We start from the raw sequence: 19,661 nt of genomic DNA, 5'->3' as shown, positions 1-19,661 counted from the left end.
AATGCAATTATATTATATTATAAATTTTGATTAAATCATTACACTACATATTACTCTTACAGAGTGTGTAATCTACCAGAAGTGAGTAAATATGTAGTGTAATATTATACACTACATATTTACTCATTTCTGGTACAAGAAATGTATGATATGTGTATGATATTACACTACATATTTACTCACTTCTGGTAGATTACACACTCTGTAAGAAAAGGAACTATGTAAAAATTTTAATGTTTTTTTCTGCTCTTTCCCTTTACCCCTTCAAATAAATTGTAAATCTTTAATCTAATAGACACTTACCAAATGATAAATAAGTGAATGAATCTTAGGGTTCCTAACATGAATTCAAGCAATCCTCTTCGCTTGTCTGACCATCAGGTTCCTCACCTATAAAATGGAGAGAATGAACTTAGAATGGACTAAGTAGCTTTCTATCTACAACTTTTTAAGTTGTTAACTGAATGCAGATACCAATGCAATATAGTTTTAACTACATTCACCATTCTAAACATTGTGACTTAAAATTCAATTTCAATTTTTCTTTAAAGAAATATACTCTATAAATAAATGTAAATAAAAGAGATATTTTCCTTCTAAGCTGAAAATAACTTTTGGCCTTGACCTAGGCCTTAGTCAAACCTGAGTCTAAAATTTTGTTTTAAAAAATCATTTCACTGAAAATATCATTTGTTTTCAAAGACTGTAACTTAGATATGAAGGTTTCTTTACTATAGTATCTTATATTAGTTATCATCTAAAAGGCTTGGATAAACACAAAAGACAAAATGGACAAATCCTAGTTTTACTTTTTGTATTCCTGGTGGAATGTTCCTCTCTTAGGACTGGCGAGACTTACATGAACTGATGGTAAGTGAAATGAGCAGAACCAGGAGATCATTATACACTTTGACAACGATATTGTATGAGATGTATTCTGATGGAAGTGGATTTCTTTGACAAAGAGACCTAACTCAGTTTCAATTGATAAATGATGGACAGAAGCAGCTACACCCAAAGAAAGAACACTGGGAAACGAATGTGAACTATATGCATTTTTGTTTTTTTTCCTGGGTTATTTTTACCTTCTAAATCCAATTCTTCCTGTGCAACAAGAGAACTGTTCAGTTCTGCAAACATATATTGTATCTAGGATATACTGTAACATATCTAACATATATAGGACTGCTTGCCATCTAGGGGAGGGGGCGGAGGGAGGGAGGGGAAAAAATCGGAACAGAAATGAGTGCAAGAGATAATGTTGTAAAAAAAATTACCCTGGCATGGATTCTGTCAATATAAAGTTATTATTAAATAAAATAAAATAAAATATTTTAAAAAAAAAGAATGTTCCTCTCTTTCTTGGAGGATAATTCTTGGAAACAAGATGACTTTATTGAAGTCTCCATGTCTCCCCTAAGGCTTCCAAGTTAAAAAAAAAAAAAAAGTCCTATTGTTAGGGAACAAAAACAAACAAAAGCCAAACACCTATTTTGATCATGGAAAGAAGTAACTGAAGCAATAAGAAATGGAATTTCTACTTCATTTTTAAAAATCAAACACCAGTTTCTGAATAGAAAGTAATATAAGCACCAAGATAATTCAAATTCTATATAAGCTTCCCAAACAGAGAATGTGGAAATGAATTGTAGAAAGCACTTCAAGCACTGAGACTTTGCCAAGTTTAATGATACCGTGAACTCCCCACCTCCATATTTCTAATGGGAGCTTTTGCACTGGGGAAAACCCGCAACTAGAGTGTTGCATTCCAGCTGTGTACCAGTGGGATTGGCTGAGCTTTTGGTGTTTGCCCAGACAAAGGTTATGCTAGCAATATCAACAGCCTGGAAAGGCAATCTCAGCCTGCCTCTAGTTGCATATATTAGATTAAATAAACTAATACTTTATACCTCACTGCTCTTTAATGGATGCTTGCTAATTAGTATTTATATAATTAATAATGTTTCATTTTCCACTCTCCAGATGAAGACATTAATGAAGAGGCCAGAAATCCTCAAGGAATCTATGGAAATCATAGATGTAGCATTCAGTCTGGCCCTTCTCTATGGCCAACACTACAGACTCTTCCTGAGAAAATATAAGAGCTTCTTCAGAAATAATATAGTGAAGATCAGAATATTGGATGAACTATGTGATTAGCCCACTAGGAAAAGTGAAGAAGGAGAAGGGGGAAAATGAGCTTTCTTGGCAGAGAGAAAGGTGACTACCAGAGAAGTAGGGAGGAATCAACCCTGTACCTCTTCTGGGAATAAACAGAAAATAGTTGGTCTCTGGGGGTCATGGTGTTGGCAATGAGACTTTCAATTCATTTAATGGAGTAAAAAAACCCACTCAAATTGGTCTGAAATGGTTTAATCAAAAACTTTGTTTTCAATCCTACTGAAATAAATGAAATGAAAATTTGATATTTCCTTGCTTGTAAGTTTCTGCCTCTGCCAAGTGGTATTCAAGATGTCATATCCTCCAGCTTTCTTTCTGCATAGGGTTTTGTCAAGTGTTTAAGCATGTGGAGGAGCATGTTAAATCTTTTTTACAGAATAAGGTTAAAGGAAATTACTATATTATGGGTATTTTAAGTGATAGCATATAGAAAAAGGAGCAGAAGGAAGATTTTATTATCTATAAAATGAAAGGATTCACCCCAATGACCTCTAATATTCCTTCCAGCTCTAATAGATCTATGATTCTTTGCATTAATCCAAAAGATCACACCATGATTACCAGAATTGTTTTATCTAAGAACACTAGCCAATAGATATAATTACTGAGCTGATTCAGTAATCGTAGCTGATATTTATGTAAAAAATGTATAGCACACAACATTATATTCTCTCTCAGATTCAATTCTCACAACAATCCTATGACTTAGATATTGTGCAGATGCAAAAACTGAGGAATAGAGATTAGGAAATTTATCCAAATACACATAGTTAGTTAATGACAAAACTGGGGCCTGAATGCAAACTGTGACCAAGAAAAGTTTTTTTTTTTTTTTTGAACAGAAACACTTTAAAATGAATAGATTTGGTATATGCTAGGTCAAAGGAACAGGAGTGGAAAAAAATACAAAGGAGAGGCAACTTGGTGTAACAGAAAAATGAAAGTGTGCTGGATGTGGAGTAGAGAGACTGGGTTTGAATTCTATCACTTACCAGCAATGTGGCTTTGGGAACATCATTTAGAGTCTCTGGTCCTCATTTTCCTCATTTGTAAAATAAGAGAGGAATAGACTAGATGACTTTCAAAGTTGCTTCTTGTATTAACTTGATAATACTATTAAATTATGACCCAAGACATCTGGGTTTTAGTCTTGCTGCTACTATTAATTAGCCATGTGACTTTGGGCAACACATTTAAGCTCTTGGTTAGTTGTCTTAGTTGACAACTGTAAAAATGAATAAATGTTTATTCAATCAATTTGACTTCATTTGAATTGAGTTAAATCAAAGGGGCTAAATATTTTCTATTTCTATAGAAATCTATAGAATTATAGATCTATAGAAATTTTATAGAATCTATAGAAAGAGGAGTTATGGACAAAGACAATCACAGAGAAGAATCAAGAGAAATGGGGGGAGGGGAGAGAATAGGAGAAAACAACAGACATATACCCATGGGTCCATAATCCAACAAAGAAAAAACAATAGGGCTTGAGAAATGACTTGAGCTGATTTTCTTATTTTGGGAAAACAAAGCATTTCCCTGTGATAATTCAATTAATCTCATCCTGTGAAATCTCTGCAATACCAAGGAAAGGTCACTGATTTACTATCAGAGAACCTAGATTTGAAAACTTTCTTTGTTCCTTACTCTCTGAATAATATTGGGTAAATCTCTTCATTTCTCCAAGGCTAGGTTTCTTTATCAATAAAATAATGAACACAAAATCAAACTGGTTTAAAATGAATAATCTAATGACTTTAGAAATCATCAAGCTCAACCCCTTAATTTTACATATGAGGAAACTAAAGCCCAGAAAGGTTAAGCTACTCAACCATTGTTACCGTTATGAAGTTTCTGAGATGAGATTTGAACCCAAGGCTTTCTTAACTTTAAGATCCCATGAGATTACAACATTGTATCTATAAATCTGTATAGATGGGGATATTGAGAGCCATGAGAACTTTAGGGACAATGATTTAGCAATGGATCATATAATGGATCAACCTGAATGTTTAATGAGACTGCATTGCTTTTCTGCTCCTAAATCCTACAAGGATTCTTTATAATAAAGCAGCCACACAAAAAAGCAATTAGCAGGACTGGGAAGTATAACATGATAGTCTCATCCAATTCTCTGGGATTATTATTGAATGAACAGGTTCTTCAATAGTACTCAGATTCAATATTATACTGTTAGCTTAGTTAGCCCTAGACAGATTAGATATTCCCTTTATAAAATGAATAATCACAAGGAAAGAAAGGAATATGATCACAATGTTGAATTTTAGACCTCCCTTAATCTAACTACACAAAGTCTGTTATCAGTGATAATTTTGTCTGAAATTTAGGGTGTGCAGATTGGTTGAGTCAAAGGAAACAATTAGCTTGGTGAATTGAGGGAGCTATCAAGCATTAACATTTGTCTCTTTTATTCTTATTCTCATCTCTCATGAAGTTTTTAATTCCAGTTCTAGTGTTGAATCAGGAGCTCTAGTGAACTGCCTTTTCCAAAGGCTATTTACCAAATTGCCCAAGACTTAGTTCCTCAATCTCTCTTTTTTCTTTCTCTTTCTGTCTCTCTCTCACACAATACACACAAACACACAAAATGGTACTGACTCTTCCTTCTGATCTTTTCCTCCAGGAAATTTTTGAAATTGGGCTACTTTTTCAACCATCTAAGCATTCTATAATGATCATTCTTAAAAACATAACCAGTCTTTTGCCTCATATATCCAGCAGTTCCTCTTCACATCAAAAAAGCAACATCATCTCTCCCACCTACTGATCCTGGCCAGGTCCTGGAGAATCTATGGGCTGTGGGGAAGGCAGAGAGTAGACACCCAGCCTTCCCCACCTGCAGCAAGAGAATTGTTGTCCCCTACCACTTGATATATAGAAACTTCTGCTCTAGTATAACAATGTACTAACTTGTGCCATTGGTTGTTACCAAGAAAGTTCATTCTTTTGGGACCTGGAGCCAGTCAGGTAGGAAACAGTTACCCCAAGGAATAATTTAACAAGATGATGTGTGCTTCCCAGAGTAAATTCAAATATGTAACTTCATGGCCCCCAAATAAACACTATGACAATTATAAAAAAAAAATGGGAGGGGGAAAGAGAGATACAATTGGATGGTTTCTGATCTTGGAATGAGAAAGTTATTTTTAGATATCAATGTTGTAAAACCAGCTTCCTGCCCCCTTTTCATATGTTGGGGGGGGGGGTGATGAACACAGCTTTATCCTGCCTCATTCACTAAAATCTAACCAGTATACTGAAGGAGTCCTAGAGTTAAAAATTGATTTGAGTTTAAAACAATTCTGAGGTAGCACCTTGCACTTCTCAGATTGGCTAAGATGACAGAAAAAGATAATAATAAATGTTGGAAGGGATGTGGGAAAACTGCGACATTGATACATTGTTGATGAAGTTGTGAAATTATCCAACCATCCTAGAGATTAATCAGGAGCTATGCCCAAAGGACTATAAAACTTTTGCCTTAGGTTTGCCCAAGGGTTTGCCTTGGCAGTTAGATGCCCCCAAATTTTATATTATCTACAATTATTTTAAGTGGAATTTCTCCTATATCTTGCTGCTGGATTTTGTCAGTAGGATATAGGCATGCTGATTACATATGTGGGCTTATTTTATATACTACAACTTTTCTGATTGTTTCAAGTAGTTTTTTAATTGACTCTCTAGTGTTCTCTAAACCATCATATCATGTACAAAGAATGATAGTTTTTTTCTTCCTATTTTTATTCCTTCAATTTCTTTTACTTGTCTTACTGTTATATCTAGCACTTTTAGTAAACTATTGAATTTCGATGGTGATAATAGACACCCTTGCTTCACTCTTGATCTTATTGAGAAAGTTTCAAGTTTATCCCATTATAATGTTTGTTCTTGATTTTAGATAGATAATACTTATTATTTTAAGAAAATTTCTGTTTTCTATTTTAGTAGAAATAAATGTATTCTGTCAAAGGTTTTTTCTTCACATTTCATATAATCATATAATTATTGTTATTTTTATGGATATGATCAATTATACTTATAATGGGATTATAGAATGTTCAGAAAGAAATAGCACCTCTAGTATGAGGATTCACTGAGTCCTTTTCAGAGCTGCTCATCCATCTTTTTGGTATCCACCTGTAATCCAACTTTTACCTGTGTCTCCAAGAAGCTTGTAATTCTGGATGATTTTAATACCAAAGTAGATATGTTCTATTGGATATGTCAGGGAGTTCTTGGGAGGAATCAAATTGGAAAAAGCAATAGTGACTTACTAGTGAAGATTTGTGTATCTCATAAACTTCTTATCACCAGCACACTCTTCTATTTACCTAAGTGCAATAAAATTCTATACATGAGCACTTGCAACAAGCATTGTCATTTAATAAACTATGTCATTGTAAGAGAAGATACAGGTAGTATGTAAAAGTGACAGAAGCACTGTCTGGCACAGAATGCTGGACCAGTTATAGACTCATCCCTTTCAAGCTAAACATTCATATTTAATAAAATTATCAGCCTCAAGGCAAGACAACTGTCTAGAGACTCAGTCAAGAGATTATTAAGTTACTTCTTGATTGAACAATTCATTGCTGATCTTGAATGACAGTTGAGTTAGCATCAATGGTGAAGAAAAAGAGTGGGAAGCTTCAGAGATTTTTGTGTACAGAATTGAATTTATTCATCTGAACCAGAAAACTCATAAACATCAGGATTGGTTTGACAAAAACGATGGGATAATTCAGAAGCTATCCTTCTGATCAATTCTGTTTTGTTTCTGGTTACTATCTTTTCTTATCTTTCCCTTTTTTCATACAGCCCTCCCCTTTTTCTTACGTCCTTTCCTACCTCCCCATTGGGAAATATAGATTTCTATCATCAATTGATGTATGTAGATATACTTTTTGAACCAATTAAGATGTGACTGAGGCTCAAGCCTGCCTCTCCCCAACATTTTTCCCTTGTCTGTAAAAGCTCTTCTTTTATGTGAGAGCCTCTGACCAGAGTCTGATGAAATGAAATCACTCTCCAGCTCAAGTTAGATTGGAAGAACTTTAAGAAAAGTCAGTCTCGCCTATTCTGAGATATCACTATACACCTTTCAGATTGGCTAAAATGACAGGAAAAGATAATTAAGAATGTGGAGGGGATGTAGGAAAACTGGAACACTTAAACATTGTTTATGTTTATGTAAACATAACTAACTATGAATGGATCCAACCATTCTGGAAAGCAGTTTGGAACTATTCTCAAAAAGTTATCAAACTGTGCATAACTTTTGATTCAGCAGTGTTTCTACTGGGATTATATCCCAAAGAAATCTTATAGGAGGGAAAGGGACCCACATGAGCAAAAATGTTTGTGGCAGCCCTCTTTGTAGTGGCTAAAAACTGGAAACTGAGTGGATGTCCATCAATTGGAGAATGACTGAATAAATTATGGTATATGAATGTTACAGAATACTATTGTTTTGTAAGAAACAATCAACAGGATGATTTCAGAGAGGCCTACAGAGACTTAGATGAACTCATTCTAAGTGAAATGAGAAGAATCAGGAATCATTATCCACAACAACAAGACTATACGATGATCAATTCTCATGGACATGGCTCACTTCAACAATGAGATGATTCAAACCAGTTCCAATTGCTCAGTGATGAAGAGAGCCTTTACACCTAGAGAGAAGTATGGACCACAACATGGTATTCTCACTCTCTCTGTTGTTGTTTGCTTGCATTTTGTTTTCTTTATCAGGTTTTTTTAATCTGATTTTCTTGTGCAACAGGATAACTGTATAAATATGTATACATATATTAGGTTTGACACATATTTTAACAAATTTAGCATGTATTGGACTACCAGCCATCTAGGGACGGGGGTGAGGGGAAGAAGGGGAAAATTTGGAACAGAAGTTTTTGCAATGGTCAATGGTGAAAAATTATCCATCCATATATTTTGTAAATAAAAAGCTTTCATAAAAATAATGCTGAAAAAAAAAAAAGAAAAGTCAGTCTCACTGGAGTAAAATAGGTGTTCATCCAGCTCAGATGATATCTAGGAAAGCCAGTGAGAGGGTCTTAATCACAGCAGATCAGCAACTGAGAATCTCAGTCCTGGCTTAGTAGGAGAGTAGACTAGTGGGGAAGCCTCAGTCCCAACAAAGTGCAAAGTGACAGCCTAGGAAGCCAGATATGGCTAATCCCAGATGTGAGCAAGATACCAAATATAAGGAGCCACTTTGCTCAAAACCAAGGCAAAGAACAACACAAGAAATTTGGGATAGCATCCTTGTACCCCAGGAGCAGAGGTTATTGTAAAAGCTACCAGATCATGGGTAATTCTGACTGTGGCCCCTTAAATGCTTAAATTGTAGGGGTTTTTTCCTGGAAGTTCCCTATATTTTTTTTCATTGAGATTATAGTTCTGGAGTTTTGCAACAATGTTTCTTGGGGTTTTCCTTGTGGGATCTTTTTTCAGAGGTGATCAATGAATTCTTTCTATGACTATTTTGTCTTATGGTCCTAGTATATTGCTCAACTTCAATTGAGGGAGGGGGGTTAAAGAGAGAGATAGAGGGAGGATAAAAAGAAAATGAGCAAGAAAAAAACTTTACTATAGAAAGCTCCTATAGTGACAGGGAACATCAAATCACCACCTCAGAAGGGAACAAAATGCCCAAAAAGGAGTGAAGAAGAAGAAGAAGAAGAAGAAGAAGAAGAAGAAGAAGAAGAAGAAGAAGAAGAAGAAGGAAGAAGAAGAAGAAGAAGAAGAAGAAGAAGAAGAAGGAAGAAGAAGAAGAAGAAGAAGAAGGAAGAAGAAGAAGAGAAGAAGAAGGAAGAAGAAGAAGAAGAAGAAGGAAGAAGGAAGAAGAAGAAGAAGGAAGAAGAAGAAGAAGAAGAAGAAGGAAGAAGAAGAAGAAGAAGAAGAAGAAGAAGAAGAAGAAGAAGAAGAAGGAAGAAGAAGAAGAAGAAAGAAGAAGAAGAAGAAGAAGAAGAAGAAGAAGAAGAAGAAGAAGAAGAAGAAAGAAGAAGAAGAAGAAGAAGAAGAAGAAGAAGAAGAAGAAGAAGAAGAAGAAGAAGAAGAAGAAGAAGAAGAAGAAGAAGAAGAAGAAGAAGAAGAAGAAGAAGGACAAAAAAAGACTGAAGAAAACAATTCCTTAAAAATACAATTGGCCAGATTGGAAAAAAAAAATCCACTGAAATAAATACCACCTGGAAAAGTAGAATTAATCAAATGGAAAAAGAGATACAAATACTAACTGAAGAAAATCATACATTAAAGACTAGAACCATGCAAATAGAAGCTAATGACTCTATGAGAAATCAAGAATGAGTGAAATAAACTAAAACAAATGAAATGCCTAATTGGAAAAACAGCCAACCTGGAAAATAAATCCAGGAGACATAATTTAAAAATTATTGGTCTATAACTGAAAGCCATTGCCAAAACAAACAAACAAATAAAAACAAACAAACAAACAAACAAAAAACACCTGGATAGCATTCTTCAAGAGATCATCAAGGAAAACTGCTCAATATACCAGAAGCATAAGGCAAAATAATCATTGAAAGAATCCATTGATCACTTCTGAAAAAGATCCCACAATGAAAACCCCAAAAAAATATTGTTACAAAACTCCAAAACTATAATCTCAATGAAAAAAAAAAATCAGTATCAGTGAGCCACAGTCAGAATTATCCAGGATCTGGCAGCTTTCACAGTAAATAATCGCAGGATCTAGAAGACCATATTCCAGAAGGAAAAAACCTGGAATTAGAACCAAGAATCAACTACCCAGCAATAAGAACAGAAAAAGAAATTAAAGGAATTAGGGTAGGTAATAAGGAGATAAAACTATCACTCTTTGTAGATGATATAATGGCATACTTAAAGAATCCTAGAAAATCACCTTTAAAACCTACTTAAAACAATCAACAACTTTAGCAAAGTAGCAGGATATACAATAAAAACACACAAACCATCAGCATTTCTATATGTTACTAACTAAGCCTAGCAGCAAGAGATAGAAAGAGAAATTCCACTTAAAATAACTGCAAACAAAGACAAACCAAGAGAACTATATGAACACAATTACAAAATATTTTTCATGCAAATAAAGCCATATTTAAACAATTAAAAATATTAATTGTTCATGGGCAGGCTAAGCTAATATGATAGAAATGACAAGTTTACTTATAAGTCTACTTGTTCAGTACCATACTAATCAACTTCCAAAAAAAAAGTTACATAGAACTAGAAAAAATAAAACAAAATGCATGTGGAAGAACAAAACGTCAAGAATATCAAAGGAATTAATGAAAAAAATTCAAAAGAAGATGGCCTCACAATACCAGATCTAGAAGTATATTATAAAGCAGCAGTCATCAAAGCAATCTGGTACTGGCTAAGAAATGAGTGGTGAATCAATGGAATAAGTTAGATACACATGATACAATAATCAATGATTATAGTAATCTAATGTTTGACAAATCCCCAACTCCAGATTTTGTGATAAGAACTGACTATTGCACAAAAATCCTGGCAAATCTGGAAAATACTATCAGAAACTTAGCATTGACCTATATCTTACACACCATACCAAAATAAGGTCAAAATGAATACATGATTTTGGCATAAAAGTGTGATACTATAAGCAAATTAAGAAAGCAAGGGATAGTTTATCTATCAGATCTTTGAAGAAGGGAGGACTTTATGGCCAAAGAAGAATTAGGAAACATTAATAAATGCTTATTAAATTCAACTTTGATAACTTTAAATTATAAAGGTTTTATACAAACAAAACCAGTGCATCCAGGGTTAGAAGGAAAGCAGAAAGTTTTATATAGCCATTCTTTCTGATAAAAATCTCATTTCTAAAATTTATAAAGAACTGAGTAAAATTTATAAGAATACAAATCATTCCCCAATCGATAAAAGGTCAAAGGATATGAACAGAGAATTTTCAGATAAAGAAATTAAAATTACCTGTTGTCATATTTTAAAATGCTCTAAATCATGATTGGTTAGAGAAATGTAAATTTAAACAACTTTGAGGTATCTCCTCACACCTTTCAAATTGATTAAGATGACAAATAAATATAATGATAAATGTTAGAGAGGATGTGGAAATACTAGGACACTAATGCATTGTTGTTGGAGTTATGAAGTGATCCAACCAATCTGGAGAGCAATTTGGAACCATGCCCAAAGAGTTACCAAACTGTGCATACTCTTTGATCCAGCAATGCCACTGGTGGGTCTGTATCTCAAAGAAATCAAAAAACAGATAAAAGGACCCATAGATGCAAAAATGTTTGTATCAGCTCTTTTTTTGGTGGCAAAGAATTGGAAAATGAATAGTTGCCCATAATTTGAGGAACAGCTGAATATGGCATATGAAAGTAATGAAATATCATTGTTCTATAAAAAATGATGAACATGGTGATTTTAGGATGGTCTGGAAATATTTATATGAATTAATGCTGAGTGAAAAGCAGAACCAGGAAAACATTGTACATAGCAAGCACAAGATTGTGTGTTGATCAACTTTTTCTTAGCAGTTCAATGATCAAAGACAAACTCAATATATTTTGGATGAAAATATGCCATCCAAATATATAGAGAGAACTATAGAAACATGCCATGTTCACTTTTTTCTTTTTTTTTTTTTTTGTTTTTTCTCTCATGGTTTTTCCCTTTTGCTCTGGTTTTTCTCTCTCCCAATATGATTCTTAAGAAAATATGTAAAAAATGAATGTACATGTATAACCCTCCAAAAATGTATCTATATGAACTGAGGAAACTAAATTTTTTAAAGGATCATTGGTGACTTTAGAGAAGAAAAATTCAGTTTGATGAAAGTAGAAGCAAAATGTGGAGGATTTAAAATAATATAAAAAAAGAAGTGGATGTCCATGGTTTTTCTCAAGTAGTTTAGCTTAAAGGAAGAGAGAGAGCTGATGGTAGTTAGTGGGGAATCTGGAATGAAGAAGGAGTTTATTTTAAGAATGAGAGAGATATTAGTGTGTCTGTAGGTAACAAGGAGGCAAGTAATAGAGACTGAGGATTAGTTAAAGTGAAGGGAGAAATCTACTGAAGATATAAATGGAATGGTAGCAAGTGCAGATATAGAAGTATTTAACTTGGCAAGGAGAATGACTCTCTCTGTCTCTCTCTTTCTCTCTCTCTCTCTTTCTCTCTCTCTCTCTCTCTCTCTCTCTCTCTCTCTCTCTCTCTCTCTATCTCTCTCTTCATGTGAAATAGATAAAAAAGAAGTTTTAAGGAAAGACAAATTAGTGATGTGAGATGAAGAGGAAGGTAGAAGAGAGCACTATTGGTGAATGATTTTCAACTCCTTGTGAAGTATGAGGTAAAGTCATTAACAAGGGAAAAAGGAGAGAAGGTGCCAATGTGTCAGTTGAGAGAAGAGGATGAAAAGAATTAAAATAGTTTCTGTGGTATTGATTAGAGAACTATCAAAATATTGTTTCTGGGAAGACTAGGTTGAGTTTATATAACAAATTTATAGTTGACTAAGTACAGTTTCATGTCTTTCTCCTTCATTCAGCATAAAAATAAGAGCAAATTTAGCAAATAGAAAAAAGTTGAAAGTTTGGTTTTGAATCGAAGATAGGAGGTTTGGTTTCTAATCCAAGGTTGGAGTTTGGCATGGCATGATAGAACTAATAAGACAAGGGATTTAAGTATAGAAGATAGTATAGATTTGAACCAATTCATCAAATTAATCAAGCCAAGGAAGGGAAGAAAGTAAGACAATAAAGTGGTGTTACCTGGGATAGAACTGATGAGTAAAAAGATTGGAGGCCAAAATCAGGACAAAAAATAGGATTGGGATATTTCTCACTGTTTCTTTTTGCAGAGTTTTGTTTGTGATATATAGGAATGTGGGCAATTTATGTGGATTTACTTTATATCCTACTACTTTGCTAAAATTTCTTATTTCAAATAACTTTTTAATCAAATGTTTTGGATTTGCCAAAAAGAGAGACTTTTATTACCTAATTTTCTAACTTTCTTTGTTTTTATTCTTCTTGGTTTAGGTATCAGTATCATATTTGGTTCAGAAAAGAGTTTGAATGAACTGATGCTAAGAGAAGTGAGCAGAACCAGGAGATCATTGTACATGGCCCCAGCAGCATGCCTTTTGCGTTTGACACTCAGTAGATCAATTTTAATACTCTCCTCTATATAACAAAATTATTTTCCCTAGTAACTTATAAAATGAAATGAATAATAATTACTAGAAAAGAAACAGTGAGAATTTGTTCCTTACACTCTTTGTATATGTAATCACATCAGTAAACTAAAATAAAACAAATAATGAAATGGATAATGAAAAGGGAGAAAGCAATTGTTAATTACATTATTGTACTTTTTAGAATGAGAGAAAATGTAATGCTCAGGCTAGCTTTCTAGAGGATCTTGGGATCATCCCGAGTCCTTGGTCTTAGTGGAAGAGTGAAGGAGGCAGAACAGCCACCACAAGGCTGGTCAGGAATAGAGTCTAGAGTCTTTATTGTCTCCTTCACCTTTCCTTTACAATCTGTGTCTGTCACAGTCTGATCCAGTCTCAATCTCTGTCTCTCTCAGTCTCCTCCTGCAGTCTGTGAAAGTCTGCCAGATTGACCCAATCTTCATTTTAGTGCAGGAAGCAGGAGAGCTACCAGGAGGATGGTCAAGGATGGAATCCAGAGTCTGGAATCTGGAGTCAGGCATCTTCTCTTGTGGCTGTGGCTGAGAGCTGTCTGTGGCTCAGAGAGTCTTCTGTGTCTGAGACTCCCTTAAATACTTCAGTGTTACATCACTACAACACACTGAGCTCGCACGACCATTACATCACCGTACTAAATCCTAAGTATATGCTTAATTATAAGTACCTTGCTGACCTAGATTCAAGTACACTTTTTCAGAGTTCTGACCCTCTACAAGAAAAATTTATACATACAAAGTAGTTTGCCAAAAGCTTTAACTTCTGCAAATTTGTCAATAACTTCATCAATATTTATCTTCATATGTTTCTGTTCAATAGAAAAGGATTTTAATATTTCTCTATCCATTCTAGCTTATCTTTAACCAAAGAATATTTTATATTAATTTTAACTTTAAAAGATTCCTTTAGGACCCACATGTGCAAAAATGTTTGTAGCAGCCTTTTCTGTAGTGGCAAGAAACTGGAAACTAAGTGGATGCTCATCAGCTGAGAAATGGCTGGATAAATAAATATTATTATATGAATATTATGGAATAGTATTTTTCTGTAAGAAAGAACCAGTAGGATGATTTCAGAGAGGCCTGGAGAGACTTACATGAACTGACGCTAAATGAAATGAGCAGAACCAGGAGATCATTACACATGTCAATAACAAGACTATAGAGGATCAATTCTGATGTGTGTGGCTCTCTTCAATAATCACATTATTGATTCCAATTGTTCAGTGATGAAGAGAGCCATCTACACCCAGAGAGAAGACTTTAGGAACTGAGTGTAGACCACAACATAGCATTATCACTCTTTCTATTGCTTGCTTGCATTTTGTTTTCTTTCTCTTTTTTTTTTCTTCTTGATCCGATTTTTCTTGTGCAATAAGATAATTGTATAAATATGGATACATATATTGGATTTAATATATATTTTAACATATTTAACATGTATTGGACTACCTGCCATCTAGGGGAGGGGGTGAGGGGAAGGAGGGAATAATTTGGAACAGAAGGCTTTGAAAGGGTCAGTGTTGAAAAATTACCCATGCATAAATTTTGTAAATAAAACGCTTTAAATAAATAAATAAATAAAAATTTAAAAAAAAAGATTCCTTTAAAAACAAAAGATATGGAAAAATTATGAAAAGTTTTAAACATAAAATAAGGTTAGCAGAGATTTCTAATGATTTCACTTCATAAGTGAATTTTAATAAAACTGAAATATCTACAAGAGATAAAATTTAGGCAATTACTAAATAGTAGCAATGATATATTATTTTACTTTCTTAATTTTTTTTAGTTTTAAAATAATTAACAATTTAAAAAATAAATTTCAATTCTAAACATGCCATTCAAGTTTAGTAAAATATTTCATGCGTGAAGTAAAATTTTAATTTATCAAACAAAATATACCTTACAATTCATACTTCAATTTCACTATTTAAAATTTTAAACACAAATAAAAACTCTGCATGATCACACACAGTTACTTAAGCAATTCAAGTTTCATTTCTTCATCATTACAATCGCTATGCTGTCATTATTTTGGATCTACTGAGCCAAAACAAGAATATAGGTGTTCCTTTAAATTCTCTTTTTCTGAAGCAATGATTCACAAAAATGTATCATTATCAGTGAAATTAGAGAAAACTATAGTCCCCAGGAAGATGAGAATTCTTGGTATTTGCTATTTTATTCCTGACTTCTTAAAGGTCGGTGCCTCTATTATACTATATTGTACCTTAAAACACAACCATCCATGGTAGATTAGAAATGAAGGTTCTTAAACAATGAAATTTATTTTGAGTGTAAATTATTTTCTAGAACTATTGAGCCCACTAGACTCATTTCATTATAATGTTATTTAGCCTTTCAGGGTTCCCAATAGTACTATATTTCTGCAATTCTGATGTACTTTATCCTTTATTTTCTTCCCCAAAAACTTTGTATCTCCATATCCGCTTCATGGAATTCTTCACATCCTCATTCCTCAGAGTGTAGATGAGGGGATTCAGCATTGGAGTGATGGTGGTGTAAAACACAGAGACTGCCTTGTCCAGTGGGAAGGTAGTAGATGGGCGAAGGTAAATAAAAATGCATGGGACAAAAAAGAAGGTCACCACTGTCAAGTGAGAGCCACAGGTGGAAAGAGCTTTCCGTCGGCTCTCTGCAGAGTGCTTCCGGAGGCTAAGTAGAATCACTGTATAAGACGTCAGCAAAATGAGAAAACAACCCAAAGATATGAGTCCACTATTGGCCACCACCAGCAAGTTCACCAAAGAAGTATCTGCACAGGCAAGTTTGAGGACGGGATGAACATCACAGAAATAATGATCAATGACTTGAGCACTACAGAAGGGAAGCTGGAAAGTCAGAAGAGTCTGCACAAAGGAGTGTCCCAGGGCACCTGCCCAGGATAATAATGCCAGAACAGTACAGGTGTTGACACTCATGATGGTGGTATAGCGTAGGGGATGGCAAATGGCAGCATAGCGGTCAAATGCCATTACAGTCAGGACAAAAATCTCAGCACAGCCAAAGAAGTGGAAGGTAAACATTTGCGTAACACAGCCCCAGTAGGAGATGGTCTTGCGCTCTGAGATGAAGTCTGCAATCATTTTGGGGGCTGTGGCTGATGAGTAGGCAATGTCCACAAAGGAAAGGTTACTTAAGAAAAAGTACATAGGAGTGTGGAGCTTTGACTCAAAGCATACTGTGAGTAAGATGAGTAAGTTTCCCACAATAATCACAGTATAGAAGAGGAGGAACAGAGCAAAAAACATCAATTGCATCTTAGGATCCTGGGATAACCCCAAGAACACAAATTCAGTAATGTTGTTAGCTACTTCCATGGGATCCCAGAGTGAAAATTCCAGCTCCCTGCAAAGATTCATAAATGTCACAGAAAACAATGAGCATTGTTGGAGATAACCTCAAACTAGACAACACATTTTAACATAAATTGTGGAAATTGCATGGAAGTTGGAGAAATCATAGATTCAGAGCAGTATAAAGAACCATTCTTACTAACATTAAAAATTAAAGGTGTTTAAAATTAAAAAGGAGCTACTTTGGAAGGGACTGAGTCACCCTTCAATGGAGATCTTTTTTGGAATTTGTCTATCATGTTCTGTCTTGGATGCTGCATATTAGCAAAGTGAATGAAGTGCTGGGCTTAGGGTTAGGAAGTCCTAAATTCAAATCCTACCTTAGACACTTACTATATGATGTTAGGTACCTCTGTCAGCATGTTTCCTCCAATGTAAAATAATAATAGCATCTGCCTCATAGAGTTGTTTTGAGGGCTAAATGAGATAATAATATGTAATGTAGTTTGTGAGTCTTAAAATGTGATATCAATGTTCATTGTCATTATATACAGTGGTGTATAAGAGACATTCATCTAAATTTTTAAAGGGCTTTCAAAACTCAAATCAGAGAGACAGACAAATAGAGAAAGAGACAGAGAAGAAGGAGAAAGAAGAGGAAGAGGGAGAAAAGAAGAAGAAGAAGAAGAAGAAGAAGAAGAAGAAGAAGAAGAAGAAGAAGAAGAAGAAGAAGAAGAAGAAGAAGAAGAAGAAGAAATACCAGGAGGAGGAGGAGGAGGAGAAAGAAGAAGAGGAGGAGGAGAGGGAACAGGAGGAGAAGAACAAAACTAGAAGAAAATTTGGGGAAATACTGAGTGAAAGCTAGCAATCAACAATGTTCATTTTAAAGATTCTAGACTTGGTGGTTAGTGGAACCAGGGAGAGGAAAGAAAAAGGGGAAAGGGAAAAAGTATTAATTAGGTAGCTACTATGTGCCAGATACTCTAATACTTAATAGTCAATAAGTTCTTTACAAATATTATTTCACTTAATCCTCTGAGTTAGGTGCTGTTTTTATCCTCATTTTATAGCTAAAGAAACTGAGGAAGAAAGAATTTAAATGACCTGCCCAGAGTTACACAGCCAGTTAAGCATCAGAGGCCAAATTTAAATTTAGGTGTTCCTTCTTCCTGACCCAGCTCTCTCTGTCCACTGGAGATTACTCACTAAATGAGAGCCCAGCTTTCCTAATTTTGAATAAGATGTAAGGAGCAAATAATGTTAGAGCTAGACAGAGTCTCAAAGGCTATCTAAGCCAAGCCCTTCATTTTTACAACTGAGGAAGCTAACTTCAAGGAGAGTAAAGACTATTGTCCAAGGAACACATGTCCTTTGACTACAGCACCAGGTCTGGAGTTCAAATCTAGCCTAAGATAATTAGTATTTGGCCCTGGGCAAGTCTTTATCCTGGTTGCCAAAAAAAAAAAAAAAAAAAGAATCAGTTTGAAAGAGATGATGCAGTACTAACCAAACAAGATAAATTGGCACAATTTGGAAAATCAGTAATCCTGACTTAGAGTAATCATAAAGAGCAGAGATATTGTTATTGTGGTTGTCCTTCATTCCTGAAGATGAAAGAATCGGGGAGGTAATGGTGTGACATGCAAGTGAATTAAATTTAAATGAGGGAGGGCTATGCAAGGTACCCCTCTAGAGCCATGTAGTTCCAGTGGCCAAATATGGATCAGGAAGACTAAAGATGGCCCTGGAAGCAATGGAAGACCTGGGGCCTTTTTAAACTAAGGTCCATGGACTATATCTTGAAAGAATTTAGTGATTTGAAGAGATAAAAGTAAGGAGAAAGTATAACAGATGGGAGAAATAGAAAACTTGGAGAATTTAAAATGAATACAAACTTAATTAGCAAATGTCTAAGAGGATTAAAAACATTTAGGTGTATAATCCTATATTATATATGGAGATAAAGGCTCAGCATTCAAAAATGTCAGCAATCATTGGAGCCCCAAGTAAGAAAAATAGAAGCAGGAATAGAAAACCACCAAAAATATGGAAAAAGGAATAATTCTTTTCTCACGCAGCCAACTCTAGCTCCTTAAAAAAAGATAGAAAAATTGTGGCTAGAATAAAAAAGTTCAAGCAACACACTGATGATCCTTTATGTATCTTTGACATTTTACTAAAATTAGTCAATTTGAATGGTGCTGCGGACTTCTCCCCTTAGCAGACCAGAAAGTAGTAAACTTCCCAAAATTTGGATTAAGAATTCACATATACCAGAAACAATGTCCAAATACCATACAACAAATATCAAACATCTCTTAACATTCCCTGCTCATTTTCCTGGGAGCTCTTTGGAACAATTGCTCTTTTCCCTTTGATCTCACTTAGATCTCAACATGATCATTTCATTTCCCAAACTCCATACCTAAATCTGCCACCACCTTTTTACTTATCTGTTAAAAGATCACTTCTCAGTTAACAGGAGTTTGCTCAGAGACTGCCTTTTATTCTCCAGAGTCTAATTAACAAGCCTATCACTCCCTAATGATCTTCCTGCTCTGGACATTTTGCTGATGAAGAAACTGAGATAGAGTCAGAAATTAATAGGAAGTGCTTTACATACACTTTCTTCAAGTATAAAATGGAAACAATAGCAACATATACTTCACAGTGTTTTTGTGAAGATTACACGAAATAATGTTTGTAAAGCAAATAGATTCTAGTGCCTAAGGACTATGGGTTCTATTTGATCAAGTGAATCCATAGGACAGTAATCTAAGGTACCAAATAAAATGTCAAAAATTCCAGGAAGGTCAAAACTAGCTGCAAAAGAACAACATGCTTATTGCCATCACAAATCACCTCAAAATAAAACTTATTTTATAATGAACTTAAGAAATAAAACAA

General features: G+C 34.5%; 1 protein-coding gene across 1 annotated transcript; it reads right to left on the bottom strand.

Moving 5' to 3' along the window:
• Positions 1-15,842: 15,842 nt before the first annotated feature.
• LOC127552496 (olfactory receptor 4S2-like) lies at positions 15,843-16,778 on the bottom strand. The gene has a single exon (XM_051983001.1). It carries the CDS (start codon positions 16,776-16,778, stop codon positions 15,843-15,845), a length of 936 nt encoding a protein of 311 aa, XP_051838961.1.
• Positions 16,779-19,661: the final 2,883 nt, after the last annotated feature.

This window comes from Antechinus flavipes, chromosome 2 (genome assembly GCF_016432865.1).
Source record: "Antechinus flavipes isolate AdamAnt ecotype Samford, QLD, Australia chromosome 2, AdamAnt_v2, whole genome shotgun sequence".
In the NCBI taxonomy this organism is placed as follows: domain Eukaryota; kingdom Metazoa; phylum Chordata; class Mammalia; order Dasyuromorphia; family Dasyuridae; genus Antechinus; species Antechinus flavipes.
This window is presented reverse-complemented; position numbering and strand designations above follow the sequence as displayed.